Source organism: Schistocerca piceifrons, chromosome 8, assembly GCF_021461385.2.
Source record: "Schistocerca piceifrons isolate TAMUIC-IGC-003096 chromosome 8, iqSchPice1.1, whole genome shotgun sequence".
Taxonomy (NCBI): Eukaryota; Metazoa; Arthropoda; class Insecta; order Orthoptera; family Acrididae; genus Schistocerca; species Schistocerca piceifrons.
Window position 1 is genome coordinate 252523821 of NC_060145.1, and position 21253 is coordinate 252545073.

The 21253-nt window shown below is 41.3% G+C and overlaps 1 protein-coding gene across 1 annotated transcript in view; it reads right to left on the bottom strand.

Annotated features, from left to right (window-relative positions):
- Positions 1-1381: 1381 nt before the first annotated feature.
- LOC124712249 (uncharacterized protein CG3556-like) overlaps positions 1382-21253 on the bottom strand; it is a 614255-nt gene continuing 594383 nt past the window's right edge. The window contains exons 10-12 of the mRNA XM_047242544.1: positions 14431-14722; positions 11489-11643; positions 1382-3841 (exon numbers count right to left, since the gene is read on the bottom strand). Of these exons, the coding sequence (XP_047098500.1) occupies positions 3780-3841; positions 11489-11643; positions 14431-14722 (509 nt within the window). The 3' untranslated portion in view covers positions 1382-3779. The remainder of the gene's footprint in view (positions 3842-11488; positions 11644-14430; positions 14723-21253) is intronic.

Here is a 21253-nt window from a genome sequence, read left to right on the forward strand (position 1 = left end):
TTGACCGACTGTCTGCGTATGGTTCCATACTTTACACGGTAACAACACAACCGTTCAATGCTAAGGCTTTCCGCCAACTGGAGCTGTAGAGAAGAGGCTACGGAACAAGCCAGTACCTGCCGCATACCAATGCTGCCAACTGATGAGGGGTTACGAAGGTGGAGGCATTACTTTCCAGTCAACCCTTGTATTTCTCTGAAGTGCCATATACCCATTACACTATGTTTCGTAGTTCATCCTCTCCATTGTATGCCATTTCTTCTTGAAGCTCTGTTTCTACAAGAAATAACCTATTACACACTGTCTTAAGATCACTTGCTCGCCCGCCGCAGTGGCCGAGCGGTTCTAGGCGCTTCAGTCTGGAACCACGCGACCGCTATGGTCGCAGGTTCGTATCCTGCCTCGGGCATGGATGTGTGTAATGTCCTTAGGTTTAAGTAGTTCTAAGTTCTAGGGGACTGATGACCTCATATGTTAAGTCCCATAGTGCTCAGAGCCATTTCAACCATTTTTTGCAATCTCCCCTCCATCCTCACTACACGAACTTGCTTTTGCTTTTTTACTGTTTATGGTAAAGGGTTAACTTTGATATTAAAATGATTTTTATGAGTGCACCTTTGATTATTTATTTAATTTCTGATGATTTACTGTTCTGTCTCTTGTTTATAGTCAGCTTGTTGATTAACCATTCTGCAGGAACCAGTTCACTCCCTGAATCTTCAACAAACACGTTTATGTCTTGTATTATGGCTACAAGTGTGACAGTCTATATACATTAGCATTTTTCATATATTTTCGTTACTAATGAGAGAGTAATTGAAGTAGTGTAGAAACACAAGGATGGTAGCAAATATAATGGATAGTACATCTGCAAGTGATTAGTTACATGATCTTACGAATCAATGAAATTTAGGAATTTCTTACATACATGCTTACCCCTGTACAATATCTATGATTTATCACAGTAGATTAACACACTGTTTGCTTTAACAATGCTTAATACTAGACCAAGGTTTCCAAAACTGTGTTTCGTGGAACAGTCACGTTCCACGAAAGGTGAATCAATGCTGCATGAGAAACTCTGAGTGAGAGGGCATTTTTGGTCGACATTTTGACGATACTGCCGTTTTTCAAATTTTATTATGATTTCTGTGTTACTAGTTACGATTTAAAGCGGAACTAATCACTAAATATAACAAGTTATTGTTTTTAACATATTTTTAGCCTCCAAAACAGGGTATTCCATAGGAGGAAAAGTTTGGGAACCCCTGTGCTACACTCATACTTATCCCAGAAATCTATTTAGCCCTCATGAAGAGAATCTGCTTGCTAGTGATCTTTGGTACAGAGGTATATGATGTACGTGCCTTACACAGCGAAGTTGTTATAAGAAACCTTTATTGTTCAGTTCACATTTATATGTAGTATGCAGTTACATGTATATGGCGGATGACAAACGTATGTTTTCCACCTTGCAGAACTCTTAACTTAATTACAATGTCACATACAATGCCAGGCATAGAGTCCTACTCTTTCATGAAACACAAGCTGGTAATGTACAGCTTGTATCTATAAACAAAATCTATTCTAGTCCAAAAAAGGCACGGAACACAAATCTTTATTGTTCTGTTTCTTCATTATTGTGTACAACAACTTCATAATTATCTTCCTTTTCCTTTTAACTTACAGAGTGAAAGACAACAAAAGAGCTGTGACAAGTTAAAGCTAGCTAATCTTCACCATTGGTGTTATCTCATAAGCAACCTTAAAAGTAACTAGCTGGAAATTCGTTCTCCCTTTTTAGCGGTTTTGTGCATTGTTGTCAAAGGCAAACACAAGGGAATAGTAGGTACCACTTGGAGATAAGCTTATTACGGTGAAAAGAAAACAAAAATTCTCCCTTTCATTTACAAAAAAATATAACATTGATTTCCATCGACTTTTCTTGTCACCATTTCATTTCTAGTGTTAAGTAAATATATTATTTAACGTTAAAGGACACAAAGTAAATTTATGGAGGAGAGCGCAATGTGTTCATTCAGTTGTGAATGTGAGAAAGGAATCATGTCCGTAATTTATTAATTTTGGTTGATATTTTTTGATAAAATTGGATTCTCTATTGATTTTGATTCACATTCACAATTATTTAAGAACTTAAAATTACTAGCACAATAAATTCCAGCAGAATCACATGCAGGTAATTTCCCATTTTACCTTAACGTAGGAAATCACTTTAGCTCCCACTTGAAATAATAGCACTCAGTGAAACAAGAAGTAGGGTACAGTTTCTTGATATAAATTGATAAGGGTGCATGAGAATCATGGGTTTTGGAGTTGTGCCAGAAATCACATAGAATCTACTGCCACATCATTGACTCGAGAACAGCTCATTGCTGTTGTGAAGGTAGATTCTGAAAATAAATTGTTACAAAAGGTGAAAGGTAAAATTCTGTGTTAACTGTGAAAAAACTGGGATATTAACAATCCTATGATCCATAAAGACTGACAATATCTTTTACAGCTAGAAACATCTCAGAAGCGGTGACAATGAGTTAAGCTAGGAAAACAGTGGAAGAGACAGAATTACAATTCATGTACATCCGTAAGATTTATATTATTAAAACTAATATGGCTCTTTAAAAATACTTTTCATTTAGAGAGCAGTAACTGCATATGGCAATACTTCACTAAAATAATGGTTCATATAAATGCTGTGGTCATACAGCCAAATTAAACTCATAAACTTTGTCAACATCTTAATACGTTATCTGGAAAAATGCAAGTAATTTCAGTGAGCTGAATTTTTTTCATGAGAGAATTCTATTACAAATAAAAAAAATGTTCAGTACCAATGTCGATAATAATTATATGAAGGAGTATTTTAATGTTACATTCACAGTTTTCAAACAAATATCTGTGAAACCTGCACTGTTGAAGGAAGTCAGCGTTGTACCTTGAATCATACAATGTGATACTGCCTGAAAGAACTGCTGAATCAATTTCTCCGCAAGGAAGGATTGCTATATGAGTTCGGTTCTCTCTGCAAATGACTAGCACATTTCTCTTAGACACGTCAGAACTTATAATACTGTATAGAAAACGCAGTTTCACAATGAGTTGAACACCTCAGACTATTAAACAGGAGATAAGTTGTGTGACTAGCGTTTGCTTTCATACTTCACCGAAACAGGTGGAGTGAAGCTTTCTGTGCCAAACTTTAACGTCTGAGCGTATTTTTACTACTTAGGTGGGTTTAGAGGAATCTACTTTAAACAGGTGTAATTGTACAGCTTTTCGCATTTTGAAGGTAAATTTGCTATGTCAGATTTTTGGGTAGCTTGTAGTATGTATAATGGAGAAGTGATGGATATGAAAGGAGTTCACACGAAGATACTGAAAACCCACACAGTTTGTGGTCAAGTGTTATTGAAAATGTTGCAATACAAATATCATAGTATTCACTAGGATAGTAGGTTCTTTTTGTATATTCCGTAAAACAACAATGTGATTCGCCTAAATTTCTGACAAATTTATGATGGCAGTAGCAAAATTACGGAAAATTCGACAAACTAGTTCCAGCACCCTCCACACTCCTCGGAGAGTGAGTGTTACAAAAGGCAGTAATGATAAGTTGCAAAAAAAGTTCATTATCGTTTTCTCAAATTCAATTCTGGGTAGCTTGTCGAAAAAACAGTTCTGAACTATTGTTGAAAACAGGAAAACCCGGAAGAGGGTATCGGCGAGAAGGGAAGAGAAGACGCCATGACGCGCGTCTGCCGTTACAATTTCTTGTACCAGAACAGGTAGTGGTCACCCTCGTCCACGAACAGCCCGTCAACACCTGCAGACAGGAAAAGGACACGAAATTAGTCTTGTTGGCTTCAAACTTCTGATTATGTTAACAACAAAGAAGACACACCCACACCCACCCACACACACCTACACACACCCACACCCACCCACCCACTCACACACACACACACACACACACACACACACACACACACACACACACACACACACACACACTGCTAAGGATAAAGGGGTGGATAAAAACATGGGAACACCATACACACAATAGATTATGATGCCTAATACCACACAGTCGTCGCGAACTGGATACGAGGGCGAGTCAAATGAAAACCTCAAATATTTTTTTAAATATTATTTATTGTGCAGAAGTGGTACAAAGATGTATCACTTTTCAATATAATCTCCCCCACGCTCAGTGCAAGTCCTCCAGCGCTTACAAAGAGCATAAATTCTTTTAGGAAAAAATTCTTTTGGTAATCAGCGCAACCACTCATGTACGGCCTGGCGTACCTCTTCATCAGAACGGAACTTCTTTCCTCCCATTGCGTCTTTGAGTGGTCCAAACATATGGAAATCACTTGGGGCAAGGTCTGGTGAGTATGGTGGATGAGGAAGACAGTCAAAATGCAGGTCTGTGATTGTTGCAACTGTTGTACGGGCAGTGTGGGGCCTTGCATTGTCATGTTGCAAAAGGACACCTGCTGACAGTAATCCACGTCGCTTTGGTTCGATTGCAGGCCGCAGATGATTTTTTAGATCTGTGTATGATGCACTGGTGACAGTGGTTCCTCTAGGCATGTAATTCTCCAAAATGACGCATTTTTCGTCCCAAAAGAGAGTCAGCATAACCTTCCCTACTGATGGTTCTGTTCGAAACTTCTTTGGATTTGGTGATGAGGAATGGCGCCATTCTTTGCTCGCTCTCTTCCTTCCCGGTTGGTTCAAATGGCTCTGAGCACTATGGGACTTAACTTCTTAAGTCATCAGTCCCTAGAACCTAGAACTACTTAAACCTAACAACCTAAGGACATGACACACATCCATGTCCGAGGCAGGATTCGAACCTGCGACCGTAGCGATCGCGCGGTTCCAGGCTGTAGCTCCTAGAACCGCTCGGTCACCCCCGGCGGTCTTTCCGGTTGGTGGAAGTGAACCCAGGTTTCGTCCCAAGTAACAATTCTTGCAAGGAAGCCATCATCTTCTCGTTCAAAGCGCCGAAGAAGTTCTTCACAAGCATCAATAAGTCGTTCTCTCATTTCAGGAGTCAGCGGCCGTGGCACCCATCTTTCAGACACTTTGTGAAACTGGAGCACATCATGCACAGTGTGCTGTGCTGACCCATGACTAATCTGTTAACATGCTGCAATGTCATTCAGTGTCACTCGGCGGTTTTCCTTCACTATGGCTTCAACTGCTGCAATGTTCTGTGGAGTCACAACTCGTTGTTCCTGACCTGGACGAGGAGCATCTTCCACTGAAGTCACACCATTTGCGAACTTCCTACTCCATTCGTAGACATGCTGCTGTGGCAAACATGCGTCACCGTTCTGAACCTTCATTCGTCGATGAATTGCAATAGGTTTCATACCTTAACTATGCAAAAACCGAATAACAGAACGCTATTCTTCCCTCGTGTACGTCGCAAGTGGGGCGGCCATCTTTATACTGATACTGCGACGGTATGTGTACATCTGCACTATGCTGCCATCTACAGGCCATTATGTACGCTGTTTGTAGCACTTTTACCAACTTACAGGATAATGGCGGGAAATTTCGACTTGTTATTACAAATTTAAGGTTTTCATTTGACTCACCCTCTTAAATACAGGTCGTGAACGGTTTTCATGGGTTTCTTACAGCATTCTTACTGCAAAACATTGGTAAGTTCAGATAACGCTCATGGAGGTGGATAGCCATGACGTATCCTTCTCTCCGAAGTAGACCTCAAAGATTCAATAATATTAAGATCTGTCGACTGTGGAGGACAGGAGAGATGTGACAATGCATCCTCCTGCTTACAAAACCAGTCATGGAACAAGCAAGTTATGTGAATGGAGGCCCTGTCGTAACCCAGCATCTCTGATGGGGAAGAAACATTGTACCGTGGGATGGACCTCGTCTGACAATACGTTCACATAATCCTTGGCAGTAATGCGATCTTAGAGAGTATCAGCGAGCCCGTGGAATACCACAATATGGCTGCCCAAGTCATCAGCGAACCCCCGCCATGTTTCACTTTTGGGACGCAAACTCGGGCATAAGCGACCAAATGACTTTCTCCCATTTCTACACAGCCCAGGTTTAATGGCTTCGGTACCACGTTTTCCTGTTACGGCTATTTGCACCACTGACGTGTGGTTTTGGAATTCCAGATCGTCATATAATTCCCTGCTTCTGGAGTTTCCTTCGTGTTGTTTTAGTGCTGACAGGATTCGAAAGTGCAACATACAGTTGTGCAGTACCTTTACAGTTGTCATCCTCTTATTTTTCGTCGCAGTCATTTTTCATTGACCGTCTATCACGATCACACAACGCACACTTCCGTCCGCATCGCATTTAGCGGTAGATGTTTTCCTGCTTTCCCAGTATGTGATATAAATCTTCCGTACGGTGTCACTTGAAACACTAAACATCTCGGCAACCTTGGTTTGAGAGCATCCACCATATGAACAGCAACAATTTGCCCAAACTCGAATTCGCTTAGCTGCCACGTAATGCACTCGCAACATCATAGAACACTTTTCTGAGCACAACTGACGCTTGCAATGTATTAAGGATGTGCCACAGAGAAATAACGCAACCTGCAGGCTTGCTTAGCATCTGCATGTTGTTCATGCGTGCCTTTCCACATTTTCCTCCAGCCTCTGTATTTGAATGAAAGACTGATTGATTATATCTATCAACTCCCCATTCAACCCTTTTCTATATAATCCATCCAGCAGTACACTTCCTCAAAATTCCTCGTCAACCCCATCAATTAGACAACAAAGCATGGTGGCGTAATTATAAAGGTCGTTCAAAACGTTTTGCACAGTCGTCTCTATATTTTTATTTTTTTGAAGGAGGAGAATGAAATTTTTTGTGAACATACTTGGACCATTTTGCTATAAGTTGGTATATAAAAGTATTTTCTTTCATTTACAGGTGAGCCATAATGGACCGTGAAGTAGACGTCAGGTTGCGACAACGGTCGGTGATGGAGTTCCTCTTCAAGATGGGCGATGACTCTGTCACATCGATTCACAGGAAGTTGTTCCCTGTTTATGGGGAGGACACAGTGGATTGCAGCAGTATCCAGCGGTGGTTGCAGAGGTTTAAAGAAGGAGATTTCTCTCTACTGGACAGTCGACGATGCCGTAGACCATCGACGGCAGTGAATGATGTAAATAAGGAGACCATTGATCAAATCATCCAAAATGACGGATGTGTGACGACACGACAGCTTGCTGAAATGATTCGTTTGTCACTGGGTGGTGTGGTATAATTGGTACAGTCACTAAGGTACAGAAAAATCTGTGCACGTTGGGTGCCTAGATTACTGACAAGAGAAATGAAAACGATGAGGAAGAATGTGTAGGAGGGTCTCATGAAGACCTTTACTGAAGAGTGGAAACAGTGTTTTGACGGCGTCATTACCCAGAATGAAACATGGTTGTTTTTGTCCGAACCTGAGAGCAAAACCCAAGCTATGGAGTGGCTTCATCCGGATTCTCCTCGGAAGAAGCACCCGAGACTTTCACGAACAGCAGGCCGAAAGGTGATGGCCTCCTTCTTCTGGGATCAGTGTGGTGCCATTTTCATTGACTTTTTGGAACCTGGCTCCACAGTTAACCGGGACCGTTACTGTTCGTCATTCGACAAGCTGCTACGTGACATCAAGATCCACAGACCACAGCTTCAGGGTCAGCTTATCAGACTACACCATGACAATGCCAAACCCCATACAGTCCTTATGACGCACGAGAAAATCAGGAAAATGGGTTGGAAAATTGTTCCTCATCCTCCCTATAGTCCGGACTTGGCTCCGTCTTTTTACCTCTTTGGTCGTCTGAAGGTTCACCTGCGCGGTATAACATTTGATAGTGAGAAAGACCTTATTTCCTGTGTCAGACGACGGTGTAAAAGTGAATCCCCAGAGTTTTACCAAAGTGCATTTACATCATGGAATGAACTTTGGGTTAGAAGCGTCACAGCTGCTGAAGCTACATTGAGTAGGCTCAATGTATAGCTAAATGTTCCAAGCATGTTCACAAAAACTTTCATTCTCCCCCTGCAAAAAATAAAAAAAGTTAGAGACGACTGTGAAAAACAATTTTGAACGCCCTTTGTACAATTTTGATTATCTACAAGGAAGACACGCGAAAGAGATGTGGCCATTACGTGGAGGTGACCTGTTCTTTCTAGTAGAGTTCGCAAATACTTTGGTCCAGTTTTGTGATTCTAGATACTTACGAAATTTGAACCTGGCTCTCTTCTGCTCTGAATACAATTGGTATGTGCGGCCAGGTACTTGCACCTACGTTTACCATCATGGTCATGACTTCCTCTGATGTTGTTGCTAACTCTCAGGTTAAAGAAAAAAATTTTTTGAGTTTATAATCTTTACTGCTTTTATATTTGCCTGTCCGTTGTTTGTTAGGGATTTTTGTAAGTTTTATAACTTTTACTCTTGTTTTCCCCGGGTCTTTTAAATGTGACAGCCACGTTTAAAAAAGTAAATGGTTTTTGCGTATATCTTACTATAATACTCGATGCTTAACTTGACTGGAGTTTTATATTTTGTTGACACTTTGGCTGGACATAGTCCTATTATTTTATTTTATTTTTTAAATTTTTTAGTAGACAATCCATTCCGGTAATACGTCTTTTGATATTATGTACTTGTCTCACTATTATTTATCTTTCTGCCAAGAGGTACTTCACTGTATTAATTTTTAATTGTATTGATGTCCCCCTATTTTCACGTATTTTAATTCTAATTTAGATTAAAATATCAATGTACAGAGTCTTTTACGACTACCGAAGCTACGATTCGTCTTAGCCGGGCATTTCTTTTAACCCGTATGTAACAGGGCAATATTTCCGTGTACTACTCCCGAGTTGTCAGTATACGCCATAGCGTGAGTCGGGACGCCGAGCTCACCTACTCTCACCGCTGCTTATGTAAGCATTGTTTATTTGGGTTTTCTCAGAACGGATTTTCAATTTCTCTTGAGTATCATCGCCAACGACCTTGCCGCAGTGGCAACGCCAGTTCCTGTCAGATCACCGCTGTCGGGATAGGCTAGAACTTGGTTGGATCACCGTCCGTATCTGCTGTTGACAAGCGGGGTGCACTCAGTCCTTTTGAGGCCAATTGAGGAGCTACTTGATTGAGAAATAGCGGCTCCGGTCACGAAAACTGACAATGACTGGGAGAGCGGTATGCTGAACACATGCCTCCCATACCTGCATCCAGTGACGCCTATGGGTCAAGGAAGACAGGGCGGTCGGTCGATACCATCGGGCCTTACGAGACCTGTTCGGACGCAGAGAGAGGCATTATTTATCATCGGGATTCTTTTGTAATTTAGTTGAGTATCAATATCCTTGTTTGTTCTAGGTTCAACTCACATACAGTTCACTGTCAAGTTATCTGAAGTCACATTTTTATACTATGATCAGCTTTATGGTAGGGGACACCTGTGTGTTATTGAGGGACGGCTTCCCTGTCTAAAAAAGGTCCATGGCCTTCTTTTGTTATTTATAGTGCAATCAGAAATTTTGTTATATAGTTTACACTACACAGGCTAACAAGAAGTTTTTTGGATCTTCTTTAGGTCAGTCGTTTGACACCTGACGATGTGATTTTTTAATCACGGAAATAGCGGTGAATCAACGGAAAATCAATAAATCTCCTCATAGCAGCTGTTACTGTTATTTTTCATTCAAATTATAAGATTAGCTGGTGATTTTACTATCCTCAGTGAAAGTGAAGAAGATTTAGGACTGTTGAATGGAAATGAACAGTGCAATAAGTACAGAATATAGATTGAGAGTAAACCGAAGAAAGATGGAAGTAACGTGAAGTACCAGAAATGAAATAGTGGGAAATTTAACGTAAAAATTGATGATCGCGAAGTAGGCAAAAAGGAAATCTACTACCTTTGAAGCAAAATAGTACATGGTGGGTGAAGCAGGGAGGGCATAAAAAGCAGACTAGCACAGGTAAAGAGGGAATATAGGTCTTAATCTGAAGAAGAAATTTCTGAGAATGTACGTTTGGAGCACAGCATTGTATGACAGTGAATCGTGGACAGTGAGAAAACCAGAACAGAAGAGAATCGAAGTATTTGAAATGTGGTGCTACAGATGAATGCTGAGAATTGAGAGGATTGATTGGATAAAGAATGGGGAGGTTACTCGCAGAACTGGAGGAGAAAGGAACGTATGGGAAACATTGACAAGAAGATGGGACAGGGCGATAGGACACGTGTTGAGACATCATGGAATAACTTCCATGGGACTAGTGGGAGCTGTAAAAACTGCAGAGTAAAAACTGCAGGGGAAGACAACGATTGTTATACGTTCAACAAATAACGTAGGTCGCAAGTGCTACGCCTATATGGAGAAATTGGCGCAAGAGAGAAATTCGTGGCGGACTGTAACATACCAACCAGGAGACAAGTGACTAAAAGAAATTAAAATCGCTCAAGCATAAAATGAGACTGTGGACCCGCAACCTCGGACAGTCGAACGACCACAAGATAAGTAGACCTTCGGGAGCTACGGAATTGAGGGCCTGCTGTTGGGGCTCGCCTCAAATCCCTAAGCTTACACACTACTTAACCTAAATTATCCTAAGGACAAACATGCCCGAGGGAGGACTCGAACCTCCGCCGGACCAGCCGCACAGTCCATGTCTGCAGCGCCTAGACCGCTCGGCTAATCCCGCGCGGCACATATTTGTGCACTCGTGATTTTCTCACACCGTAAACGAAGAATAGCAAACGCGAATACTGCGAAAGGCATGATTTTTCTTTTCCAGCAGAAGATGAGATGATGTCCATAGGTTGTCGAGTTTCTAAAGTACACGGACACGATTAACAGGTGGTGGTTGACGTCTTTGATCTTCGATTCTCTCTTAGTCTGCTGGTGTGGACTTTGATGTGTTGATAACCACTGGGATGCAGGTAAACATTTTTGCCGACTGAGTATTATGGAAAGACTATCAGAAGATGACAGAAATTAGTACGCACCAACTGGACGACACGAAATGTGACAGTAGTGTTCGGTGTCATGTTTGTAGCCCGATCCAGAGGTTATTCTTGCTTAATCCGATGACAATAAAACTAATTTTAGTATCTGATTCATTTCAGTGACAACATGTTGTTACCTAATAGCCTACCAGCGTACTGTACCCTACTTAATCTTCCTTCTGATTCCGTAGTTTACCCTACGATCTTCAACTTTCCATACACAAAGTGTTTTAAGCTCTTCTTCTACTTCCAATAATTCTCACTGAACTGTAACAGAACTTCTTTTCACTTTACTTCCTCAGGTCACTATGGCTATGTCATGTAGTCATGGACGAAAATCAACACAAAATTTCGGAAAAGAGAGAGAAATCTTTATTGTCACAAACGAAACGCCGCTCGTGTTATTGCATTGTGGCGACAGAATTCAAACAACATACCAACAGGCGTGATGAGTTGATTTGATGGAGGGTCTGCAGGGTTTGGCAGCGTTGGCGTCTGGTACAGCAGCCAGAACAGGTAGCTGGCTGGTTCCTCCTTGCGACCGGCTAGTGTGTGTACATAGTGCCCGTTAGGCCACTCCGTCGCCTCGAACCTGTGCAGAGTCAGAACGAGAGAAGTCGTTTAGTAGGCGCGACAGAATTTTAGCATGACTGGTTACAACAGACAAAACAAGTGTAGCAGCATGTAAACATTGGGACTTTGATGGTGTGATGGTGGTTGATGCTATAATAATTATGATGGTAATAGTGATGATACAACAGTGGTGTTTGTGCTTGTATTGTGATGATCGCAATGATTATGGTGTTAGCAGTAGTAATATGGGATGATGGCGATTCTAATATCGAATGTGATATGGTAGCAGTGGTGGATGATCCATTAGTATAAGGTAACACGGCAATGAAAAGATTTGATTTGGGAATGAATATACGCATCATAGTGATGAACATATACGCTTTTGTAACGACTGAAATATGTGAGAAGAGAATAGGGTTGAGAGAGAGAGAGAGAGAGAGAGAGAGAGAGAGAGAGAGAGAGAGAGAGAGATTGATAGACAGACAGATAGATAAATAGATAGAGAGAAAGAGAGAGGAGCAGTTGGAAATGGGTCGTGCGATGAGAGAGATGATGTGGAAAGAGGGACATGCGCTGGATGAAGCGACTGAGATGATGTTACTGATGTGTGAGTAGCATGTAATGCTGTTATCGTGACGACATATCGTGTTGGTGATGTGATAAATATGTTGATGATGATGATGATGATGATGGTGTGGTCAGTAACGGAACACTTTCGCGTCTAGCTGGCCCTATAATAGAAGTTCAATGTGTTTTCTTATTCCATTTCAAATGACGTGATTCGCTTTACGTTTGTTGTAGCTGTTTTCTGAAATTTCAGAAATTACCCCGCAATAAGTAAGGTTTTTCCAAATGTGAAAAACTGTTCAAAGGTACAATATGGTCATGTACCCAGCAACAAATACTATATAAAAATCTAAAGGCTTGCAATTGAGAAAATCCTGTTAGTACTATGCTTAATAGTCTGTATGTTACATTATTATTCTATTATACACCAATAATCAGTAACTGAAACGCAAATAAGAAATAGTAGTTTGAAAAACCAAAGTTAAACACATTTTGAAATAAAACCGTTGTAAAGTAACAGAAATTGCCATTTTCAAGACGGGAAAATTGTTGAGACGTTGAAGACACTGAGTTATTTTGTAAATATCAAGTTTTCCATCGTGAAAAGACCTTCCGCTTGAAGCTAACAAAAAGACTGTGCACGACTGACTAAGTATGGCTTCCACATGTTATGGAACTAATTTAAAAAATACAGAATTTGACATTGTAAATGAAGTACCATAAAAAAAGCTTCGATATATAGGATGTAACGAGTATAAGTGTCGATATTTCTATTGGTGACTGAGGACAATGTACTGAACAACATTACATCAGTATTATTTATGGCACTGGAGACTAATAAGCCATTACTAGCCGTATGTTTTTAATGTGAGTAGGTCCTCTAAGTGCACATGGCAAAAGAAAGCCATAAATGCTTACGTATTTTCACCCGGGCAGCAGGTCAGTTGTTACACTGTGACTGCATGCATACAAAATAGTCAGATTACACTGACAGGCGTAGTCTACTTAGTGGTGCAGTTACAACTGTGCAGAAAACATCAAGTCATAAAATTTGTGACTTCTTTGTGGGAAGACTGTTCGATGCAGAGAAAAAACAACCAATTACTGATGTGTGTACTTATTAATATACACACATAAGCGTTAGTACTTAAATATGTGAAATTCTTAAAACTTACAAGCGCTGCACAAAACACAACCTCATGCTCTATAATAACAACGAAAACAGTGGAAAATGACAGAAACTGATTATGGCGGGTTCCAATGCCTGTTCTTTTGCACGATAGTAAAAAAGGTCGCTAGGTTGAAACAGCACCCAGGAAACATCGTGTGTTCCTACATTACAGGACAAAAATATTTAATCATACAAATGGGCGGGGTCTGTTCTTCAGGACTTGTCCGAAAGAACATACACTAGACAGAATTCACAGTTGTGATACATATGACGTAATTGAAGCTGGAGGCGGATGAAAGGAAAGGAAAGGGAAAGACTTATTGGTGTGGCACTGTATGCGGAATCAGCAGCGACAAGTGAAAATGTGTGCCAGACGGGGACTCGAACCCGGAACCTCCGGCTTTCTAAGCAGTTGCATAAACCAGTACACCACCCGGACACGCTGTTGATCGTAAATGCCTTGACTGTCTCGGTATGCTCCCCGCCTGACACACACTCCCATCTAGCACCGTCTATCCACAGTCCTCGTCCGTATTCTCCAGACTCACTAATTTTTAGATTCGTATTGTAGGTCGAACGTAAATGTAAATCCACACTGAAGGTTGCAGATTAATTGCTCATTGAAGTGAAACAATTATATGAATGTTCTTTTGGAGAGATACCACATTTTCATATAACTCATTTGCATCGATGGGCAATTAATCCAAAACCTTAAGTTTGGATGCACTTTTACCACCTGTGGGACTCTAAAAATTAGTGAGTGTGGACAGAGACGGGACTTGCATATAGGAGGCGCTAGGTGGGAGTGTGAATTAGCTGGGAAACATATCGAGACAGTCAAGATATTTACGACAAACACTGTGTCCTGGTGGTGCAGTGATTAATGCAACTGCCTAGGTCCGTCATACATTTTCACTCGCCACCACTGATTCAGCATAAATCCCAGATGTAGCTTATATCATTAGTTTCTTCCCTTTCCTTTCCTTTGTCCCCCTCCAGCTTTACATAAAAATATTTGGACTTAATGTGTGAGTCAGGCTATACAGATGACGTCAGGGAGCGGCTCACTGGTAGTGCTCATCCTGCTGGGCGGCGAGCATCATGACGTTGTAGAAGCTGGAGTTGCGCGCGGGTCGCAGGGTGAGCGAGTAGTTCTCGGAGACCTCGGTGCCCACCCACAGCGAATACGTCACCGTCACCTCGTCCGGCTGCTGGCTCGAGTTGCGGCTGCCGGATGAAGTCACCACCTCGTCGCTGGGTCCGGCGCTGGAGCCGCCGTCGGGACGCCCGGGGGACGTCGTCGCGGCCAGCGGCGGCGCCAGAGGGGCCGAGTTGCCGCCGAAGTCGAAGGACACCGGGCCTGTGGACATTGGCATCAGAGGACTGTCTGCACGTACTCTCAGGAGCACAAAAACTGGCTGTCAGTGATTGTAGAGTTAGATGAAGGTTTCTATACCACTACATTAAATTCTCTGTTGTATGTCAGTATTCCAGGCTACGCTATGGAGACGCCTGAGGTGTAATCTACATAAATAAAAATCAGTTGCTGCATGTATGAAACATCGTCATCTGAGGACAACTTAACCGATTTGGTCGATTTTTGTTGTGTTCGTTATTGTCAGAGCAAGGTTTCAACGAAAGAAAATTTTTGGAACATCCAACGGATATATAGGTGATATATAAAGAGTAAATGTTGCTACCGACAATCTCGAAATGTTGTTGACCAATTTATTAAAATTGTCAATGTCAATAAAATTCAATATCAGCCGTATACTTCAAGATATTACACACATCTAAAAAAGTTTTGCATCACCCCGGTTCCCAGAACTCCTAGAGATAAACTTTGACTGTGGAATTTGTATCACAGACACAAGCCCTTTGACTGTCTAGAGATGTCACTAAACCCTCCCAAAGATGCATGAGCAGAGCAGACGGAGGGGGTCCGACAGCTGGTCAGTTCCAATCATTCCGCCAGGAACGAAGTCCACGGCTCGTGTTGCCTCTAGTTCAACCATGCCTAGACGGTCAATACCGCGGTTCGATCTCGTCCGCATTGTTACTTCGTGCCAGGAAGGGCTCTCAACAATGGAAGTGTCCAGGTGTGTCGGAGTGAACCAAAGCGGTGTTGTTCGGGCATGGAGGAGATACAGAGAGACAGGAACTTCGATCACACGCCTCGCTCAGGCCGCCAAAGGGCTACTACTGCAGTCCATGACCGCTGCCTACGGATTATGGCTCGGAAGAACCCTGACAGTAACGTCACCATGTCAAATAAAGCTTTTCGTGCAGCCACAGGACGTCGTGGTACAACTCAAAGTGTGCGCAATAGGCTGCATGATGTGTAACTTCACTCCCTACGTCCATGGCGAGGTCCACCTTTGCAACCACGATACCATGCAGCGCAGTACAGATGGGCCCAACAACATTCCGAATGGACCGCTCAGGACTGGCATCACATTCTCTTCACCGATGGGTGTCGCATATGCATTCAATCAGACAATCGTCGGAGACATATTTGGAGGCAAACCGGTCAGGCTCAACGCTTTAGACACACTGTCCAGCGAGTGCAACAGGATGGAGGTTCCCTGCTGTTTTCGGGTGGCATTATGTGGGGCCGACGTACGCCACTGGTGGTCATGGAAGGCGCCGTAACCGCTGTACGATACGTGAATACCATCCTCCGACAAATAGTGCAACCATATCGGCAGCATATTGGGGAGGAATTTCGTCTTCATGGACGACAGTTCGCGCCTCCATCGTGCACATCTTGTGAATGACTTCCTTCAGGATAACGACATCGCTGACTAGAGTGGCCAGCATGAAGCGTATCGAACTTGCCTGGGATAGATTGAAAAGGGCTGTTTGTGAACGACGTGAGCCAAAAACCACGCTGAGGGATCTACACCGAATCGCCGTTGAGGAGTGGGACAATCTGGACCAACAGTGCCTTGATGAACTTGTGAATAGCATGCCACGACGAATACAGGCATGCATCAATGCAAGAGGAGGTGCTATTGGGTATTAGAGGTACCGGTGTGTACAGCAATCTGGACCACCACCTCTGAAGATCTCGTTGTATGGTGGTACAACATGCAACGTGTGGTTTTCATGAGCAATAAAAAGGCGGAAATGATGTTTATGTTGATCTCTCTTCCAATTTTCTGTACGGGTTCTGGAACTGTCGGAAGCAAGGTGAAGCAAAACTTTTTTTGATGTGTGTATTTTACTCGTATTTTATTCTGAAAGCAAGCAACTTCGGCATTTCATTATGCCATTCTCAGGCCCCATACACTTCTATCCAAATAGCCATAAATCACTGGGTATCGTGAATTCCAATCGTTATACAATTCCTTAGACGATACCGTAACGAATGTTCGGACGGACGTAAGCTACTCTACTGAACATTCACACAGAAACTGCCGTAGAGAGGGGTGGGAGGAGGGGAGAGGTGTTATCCACAGAGAGAGATTGGGGGGGGGGGCGGAAGGAGGAGGAGATGTATGGAGCTACTGATCATTCAGACAGAAATGGACATAGTAGTAGTAGTAGTAGTAGTAGTAGTAGTAGTAGTAGTAGTATTAGTAGTGGTAGGAGGAGGAGGAGGAGGAGGAGGAGGAGGACAGAGAGAGAGAGACAGAGGGGGGGGAAGGTGTTTATGCACAGAGAATGGGGGTAGAAGGTGATGCATAGAGCTACTGACCATTCAGCGAAAAATTGACGTAGGAGGAAGAAGAGGAGATGGACAGGGAAAGAGGGGAGAAGGAGGTTATGCATAGAGAGAGAGAGAGAGAGAGAGAGAGAGAGAGAGAGAGAGAGAGAGAGAGAGGGTGGGGTAAGGAGTTTAGGATGTATATTCGATTCCTATACATATTTAGCACTTGCGAAGCATTGACAGGTTCATTAGTAGTATTATAAAATTACGATGAAAAGTCTGACAATTATTCATACCAATTCGTTGAAGATACTCGTTGAAATTCATGTTGAAAACTTTTAGCTGTTTTATTTTGCATAGTGGTACTGGTTTAGGTCATAGACAATTTTCAAGCTTAGCCTAAACGAGGAAATACCAGACGTTAGAGATTGTACAATTTGACAATTTAAAGTAAGGTTATAAACATCATACTTACAGGCATAATTAGCAGGAATATTACACCGTGATGCAAACGATTACAAGTTGCTGTTGCAGGTCAATCATAGTCAACATAATTGTCAGCAATATGATGATTATACAAAGCAGTTGTCACCAGATGGCTTGTTCACATCGAAAATCAATAACAAATTAACTGACCGAAATAGGTTAAGCAGTACGCGATAAACACGCAAAGAATGTCATGTTAAAGATAAAAACAATACGGCTTATGCTAACACGTGAAGCTCTAACCTAACAACCAAAGTCATACAATGTAGTATTTGGTTGAAAGTAAACAACTTACGTGTGTGAAATAGGTCGTAATATTAAGTGCAGAAACAAAGAATGTCAAACTGTCCAAAATATTTAGTAATAAACTCTTTCATTTTCTTTACATTGTCCTTTGCTTGCAATGGATCATTAAAATTTTACTTTAAAGAAATTGTTCCTCCCCCCTCCCCTCCTCTCTCTCTTCGTTGATGATTCTGTTTAATATTTGAATATTTTTCTAAGCATTCAGTTCAACTGAATGTACTGCACAGTCATAAGTTTATTAACAAACTTTTCATCACTTTGACTTATTTTGTTTTTCAATCGTCTGCAATGTCCGGTCTCTCTTGATTCACTCTTTAACAGGCAGCCCTGCAGCCAAACGACTAGCGCGAGGTTTGGTGTTCTCGTAAAGATAAGTTATTTTAGATTATAAAACACATAGATTAGTACTGATTACGTGGTAAATAAGTGTATTAGTGTGCCGTTTAAGTGTACCATTAAAGGTTTCATTTCTCTTTACGTAATATAGCAGAAAACGCGAAAAGACCGTACAGTCGTATTTTCTGTTTACGTTCTGCTGCAGCAAATCTATAGAATTTCGTTTAGTTGTTCCTTGCTCTCTCCAGCAATTTAACTTAGCGTACCTCTTCATTATTTAACTAGCGTAAAGTTTAACTTGTTGTTTCAGAAACTTTGCACTTTTGTTTTTGTTTACACACAGTTGCGTATAGGCCAAATTTGTGTAACCATATTTTCGTGTTTATCTGTAATTTAACTGACTTATTCTTAATAAATTATTACGTTTATCATGAGTGAAAAGTGCTTGACTTGCCGTAGAATTGTTAGGTCGGGGCTTTGGTGTGATGGGTGCTGTAGTTTTTTCCATGTGGGTGACTGTAGTGGCGTGGGAATAGGGGAAGTAAATGAGACTCATCAGTGGTTTTGTAGGATTTGTAGTAGAGATAGGAAGATACTGGAACAGGAGGGGAAAATTGCTGCCCTTCAGGCTGAGTTAGACAAGGCCAGGGGAGATCTTGACAGGTTAAGGAGGGAGAAGGGTAAAGAGAGGTGGGAAGTGGCAACAGGCAACAGGAGGAACAGGCCTAGAACTTTGTCTGACAGCTTTATGGTGAATGTGGAAAATAGATTTGACCTGTTGCTTCAGTTAGAAGCTGGTGAGCCTCAAGCAGTTACAGGTGTAGACAGGGCACAACAAACTTTCAGCAACAAATTGAAAAGTAAGAATGTAGGGAAATCAGTAAAGAGAAAGAAAGTGTTGTTGTTAGGTAGTTCCCATGGAAGAGGTGTTGGCCAACTCTTGCAGGATGAACTAGGATCAGAATACCAGGTCACCAATTTTTTTAAACCTAGTGCTGGTCTGGAGCAGGTGACAGAGGATTTAGGATCACTTTGCAAAGATTTCACTAAGGAAGACACCGTGGTTATAGTGGGTGGGGCAGGTAACAGTATTGACAGAGATCCTGGGTACAGCGTAGAGTGTGACCTGGCGAAGATTGCATCAGCATCGAGGCATACCAGTGTTGAGTTTGTATCTGTTCTTGGGCGCCATGACCGACCTCATTTGAACTCTTCTGTCAAGAGAGTTAATTTGGAGCTGGAACGGCTGCTCATGTCGGGTGCGGGGTCACACATTGGTGTGGTTCATGTTGATTCTATCAGTAGGTGGGATTATACTAGGCATGGCCTTCACCTCAACAGGAAGGGGAAGGGTAAATTGGCTGGGGAAATAGCAAGAAAGTTAAAGGGGGGAGGCACTGTCATGAGTGGTAAAATACCAGTGGTTATAGGATTCAGAAAAGACCCTTTTTTAGGGTAGGGAGGACAGAAAGAAAACAAATTTTAAGAGAAGTTAGAACTGAGACAAACCTTCAGTTTGAGAAAGAAATCAAAAAACATAATTCCAGCTTATTACATCAACATAAACAGCCATTGGTTAAGAATTTTCAACTGTCAGCAGATATTTTAACTCCACCCAATTTTAAGTCAGTCAATGTGAAATGTCAGCTATCTTTATTGCATCAAAATATTCGAGGACTGAGAAATAAAATTAATGAATTAACTATCTGCATAGATGAATTAGAGTCTTCAAACCCAGCTGACATAATCTGCCTCTCTGAACATCATGTGACCACTGGTATAGAACTTTTAAGTGTTACAGGGTTTAGGTTAGCATCTCATTTTTGTAGATCAGAAATGGAGAAAGGAGGAGTTGCCACATTCATCAGGAACTGTCATAAATTTAAGAACATAGACATTCATAAATTTTGCCTAGAACAGCATATGGAAGCATGTGCAACAGAATTAGATTTTCACAAAAAATCTTTCATAATATTAAGTGTATATCGAGCACCTGCAGGTAACTTTAATCTGTTTGTAAACCACCTTGAAGCTGTACTGGCCCATTTAACAACCAAAAACAAAGAAATAGTGGTTGCTGGTGATTTCAATGTAGATTTCCTTAAAGACTCTCCCAATAAGAACCTATTTGAGTTAGTAACACTATCATTCAACTTAATTCCCACAGTAAAGTTCCCCACTAGGATAACCACTTGCTCACAAACAGCCATTGATAATATCTTTATAGAAAAGTCAAATGAACAAAATTATATTACAAAACCAATAGTCAATGGCCTCTCAGACCATGACATGCAGTTCCTTCTTTTAAATGTTAATACTGAACAGGATATAAAATCTGTTAAATCTGAGCTCAAGAGGGTAATCAGTAAGCCAAAAATTGATTATTTTAGGACACTCCTCAGAGACATTCACTGGACTGATGTTTACAGTGCTCATGGCATGAATGAAAAATATAACATTTTTGCTAATAAAGTGCTTACCTTATTTGAACACTGCTTTCCCCCAAAACTTACCAAGGTTAGAGCAAAGTCTACAAAGAAGCCATGGATTACTCGAGGAATAGGGGTATCTTGTAAAACAAAAAGAAAACTGTATCTGTCAATCCGAAACATTTCCAATGTTGATGCTATAGCACATTATAAGAAATACTGCAAAATATTAAAGACTGTAATACGGATGTCAAAGCAAATATATTACAAGGAAAAGATAGTCATATCAGATAACAAAATAAAGACAATATGGGATATAGTGAAGGAGGAGACCGGTAGAACCAGACATGAAGAGGAACAAATAGCATTAAGAGTAAATGATGCATTGGTGACAGATGTGTATAGTGTTGCAGAACTTTTTAACAAACATTTTATAACTGTTACTGAAAAGATGGGGTTGTCAGGTTCGGTAGATGCTGCTATGGATTACCTTAGACCAGACATTTCAAGTAACTTCCATAATATGAATTTGACCCTCACTACCCCAACAGAAATAACGTCCATCATAAAATCTTTAAAATCAAAAACATCTAGTGGGTATGATGAAATATCAACAAAGTTAATTAAAGAATGTGATTCTGAGCTAAGTAACATATTAAGCTATCTGTGTAACCAGTCGTTT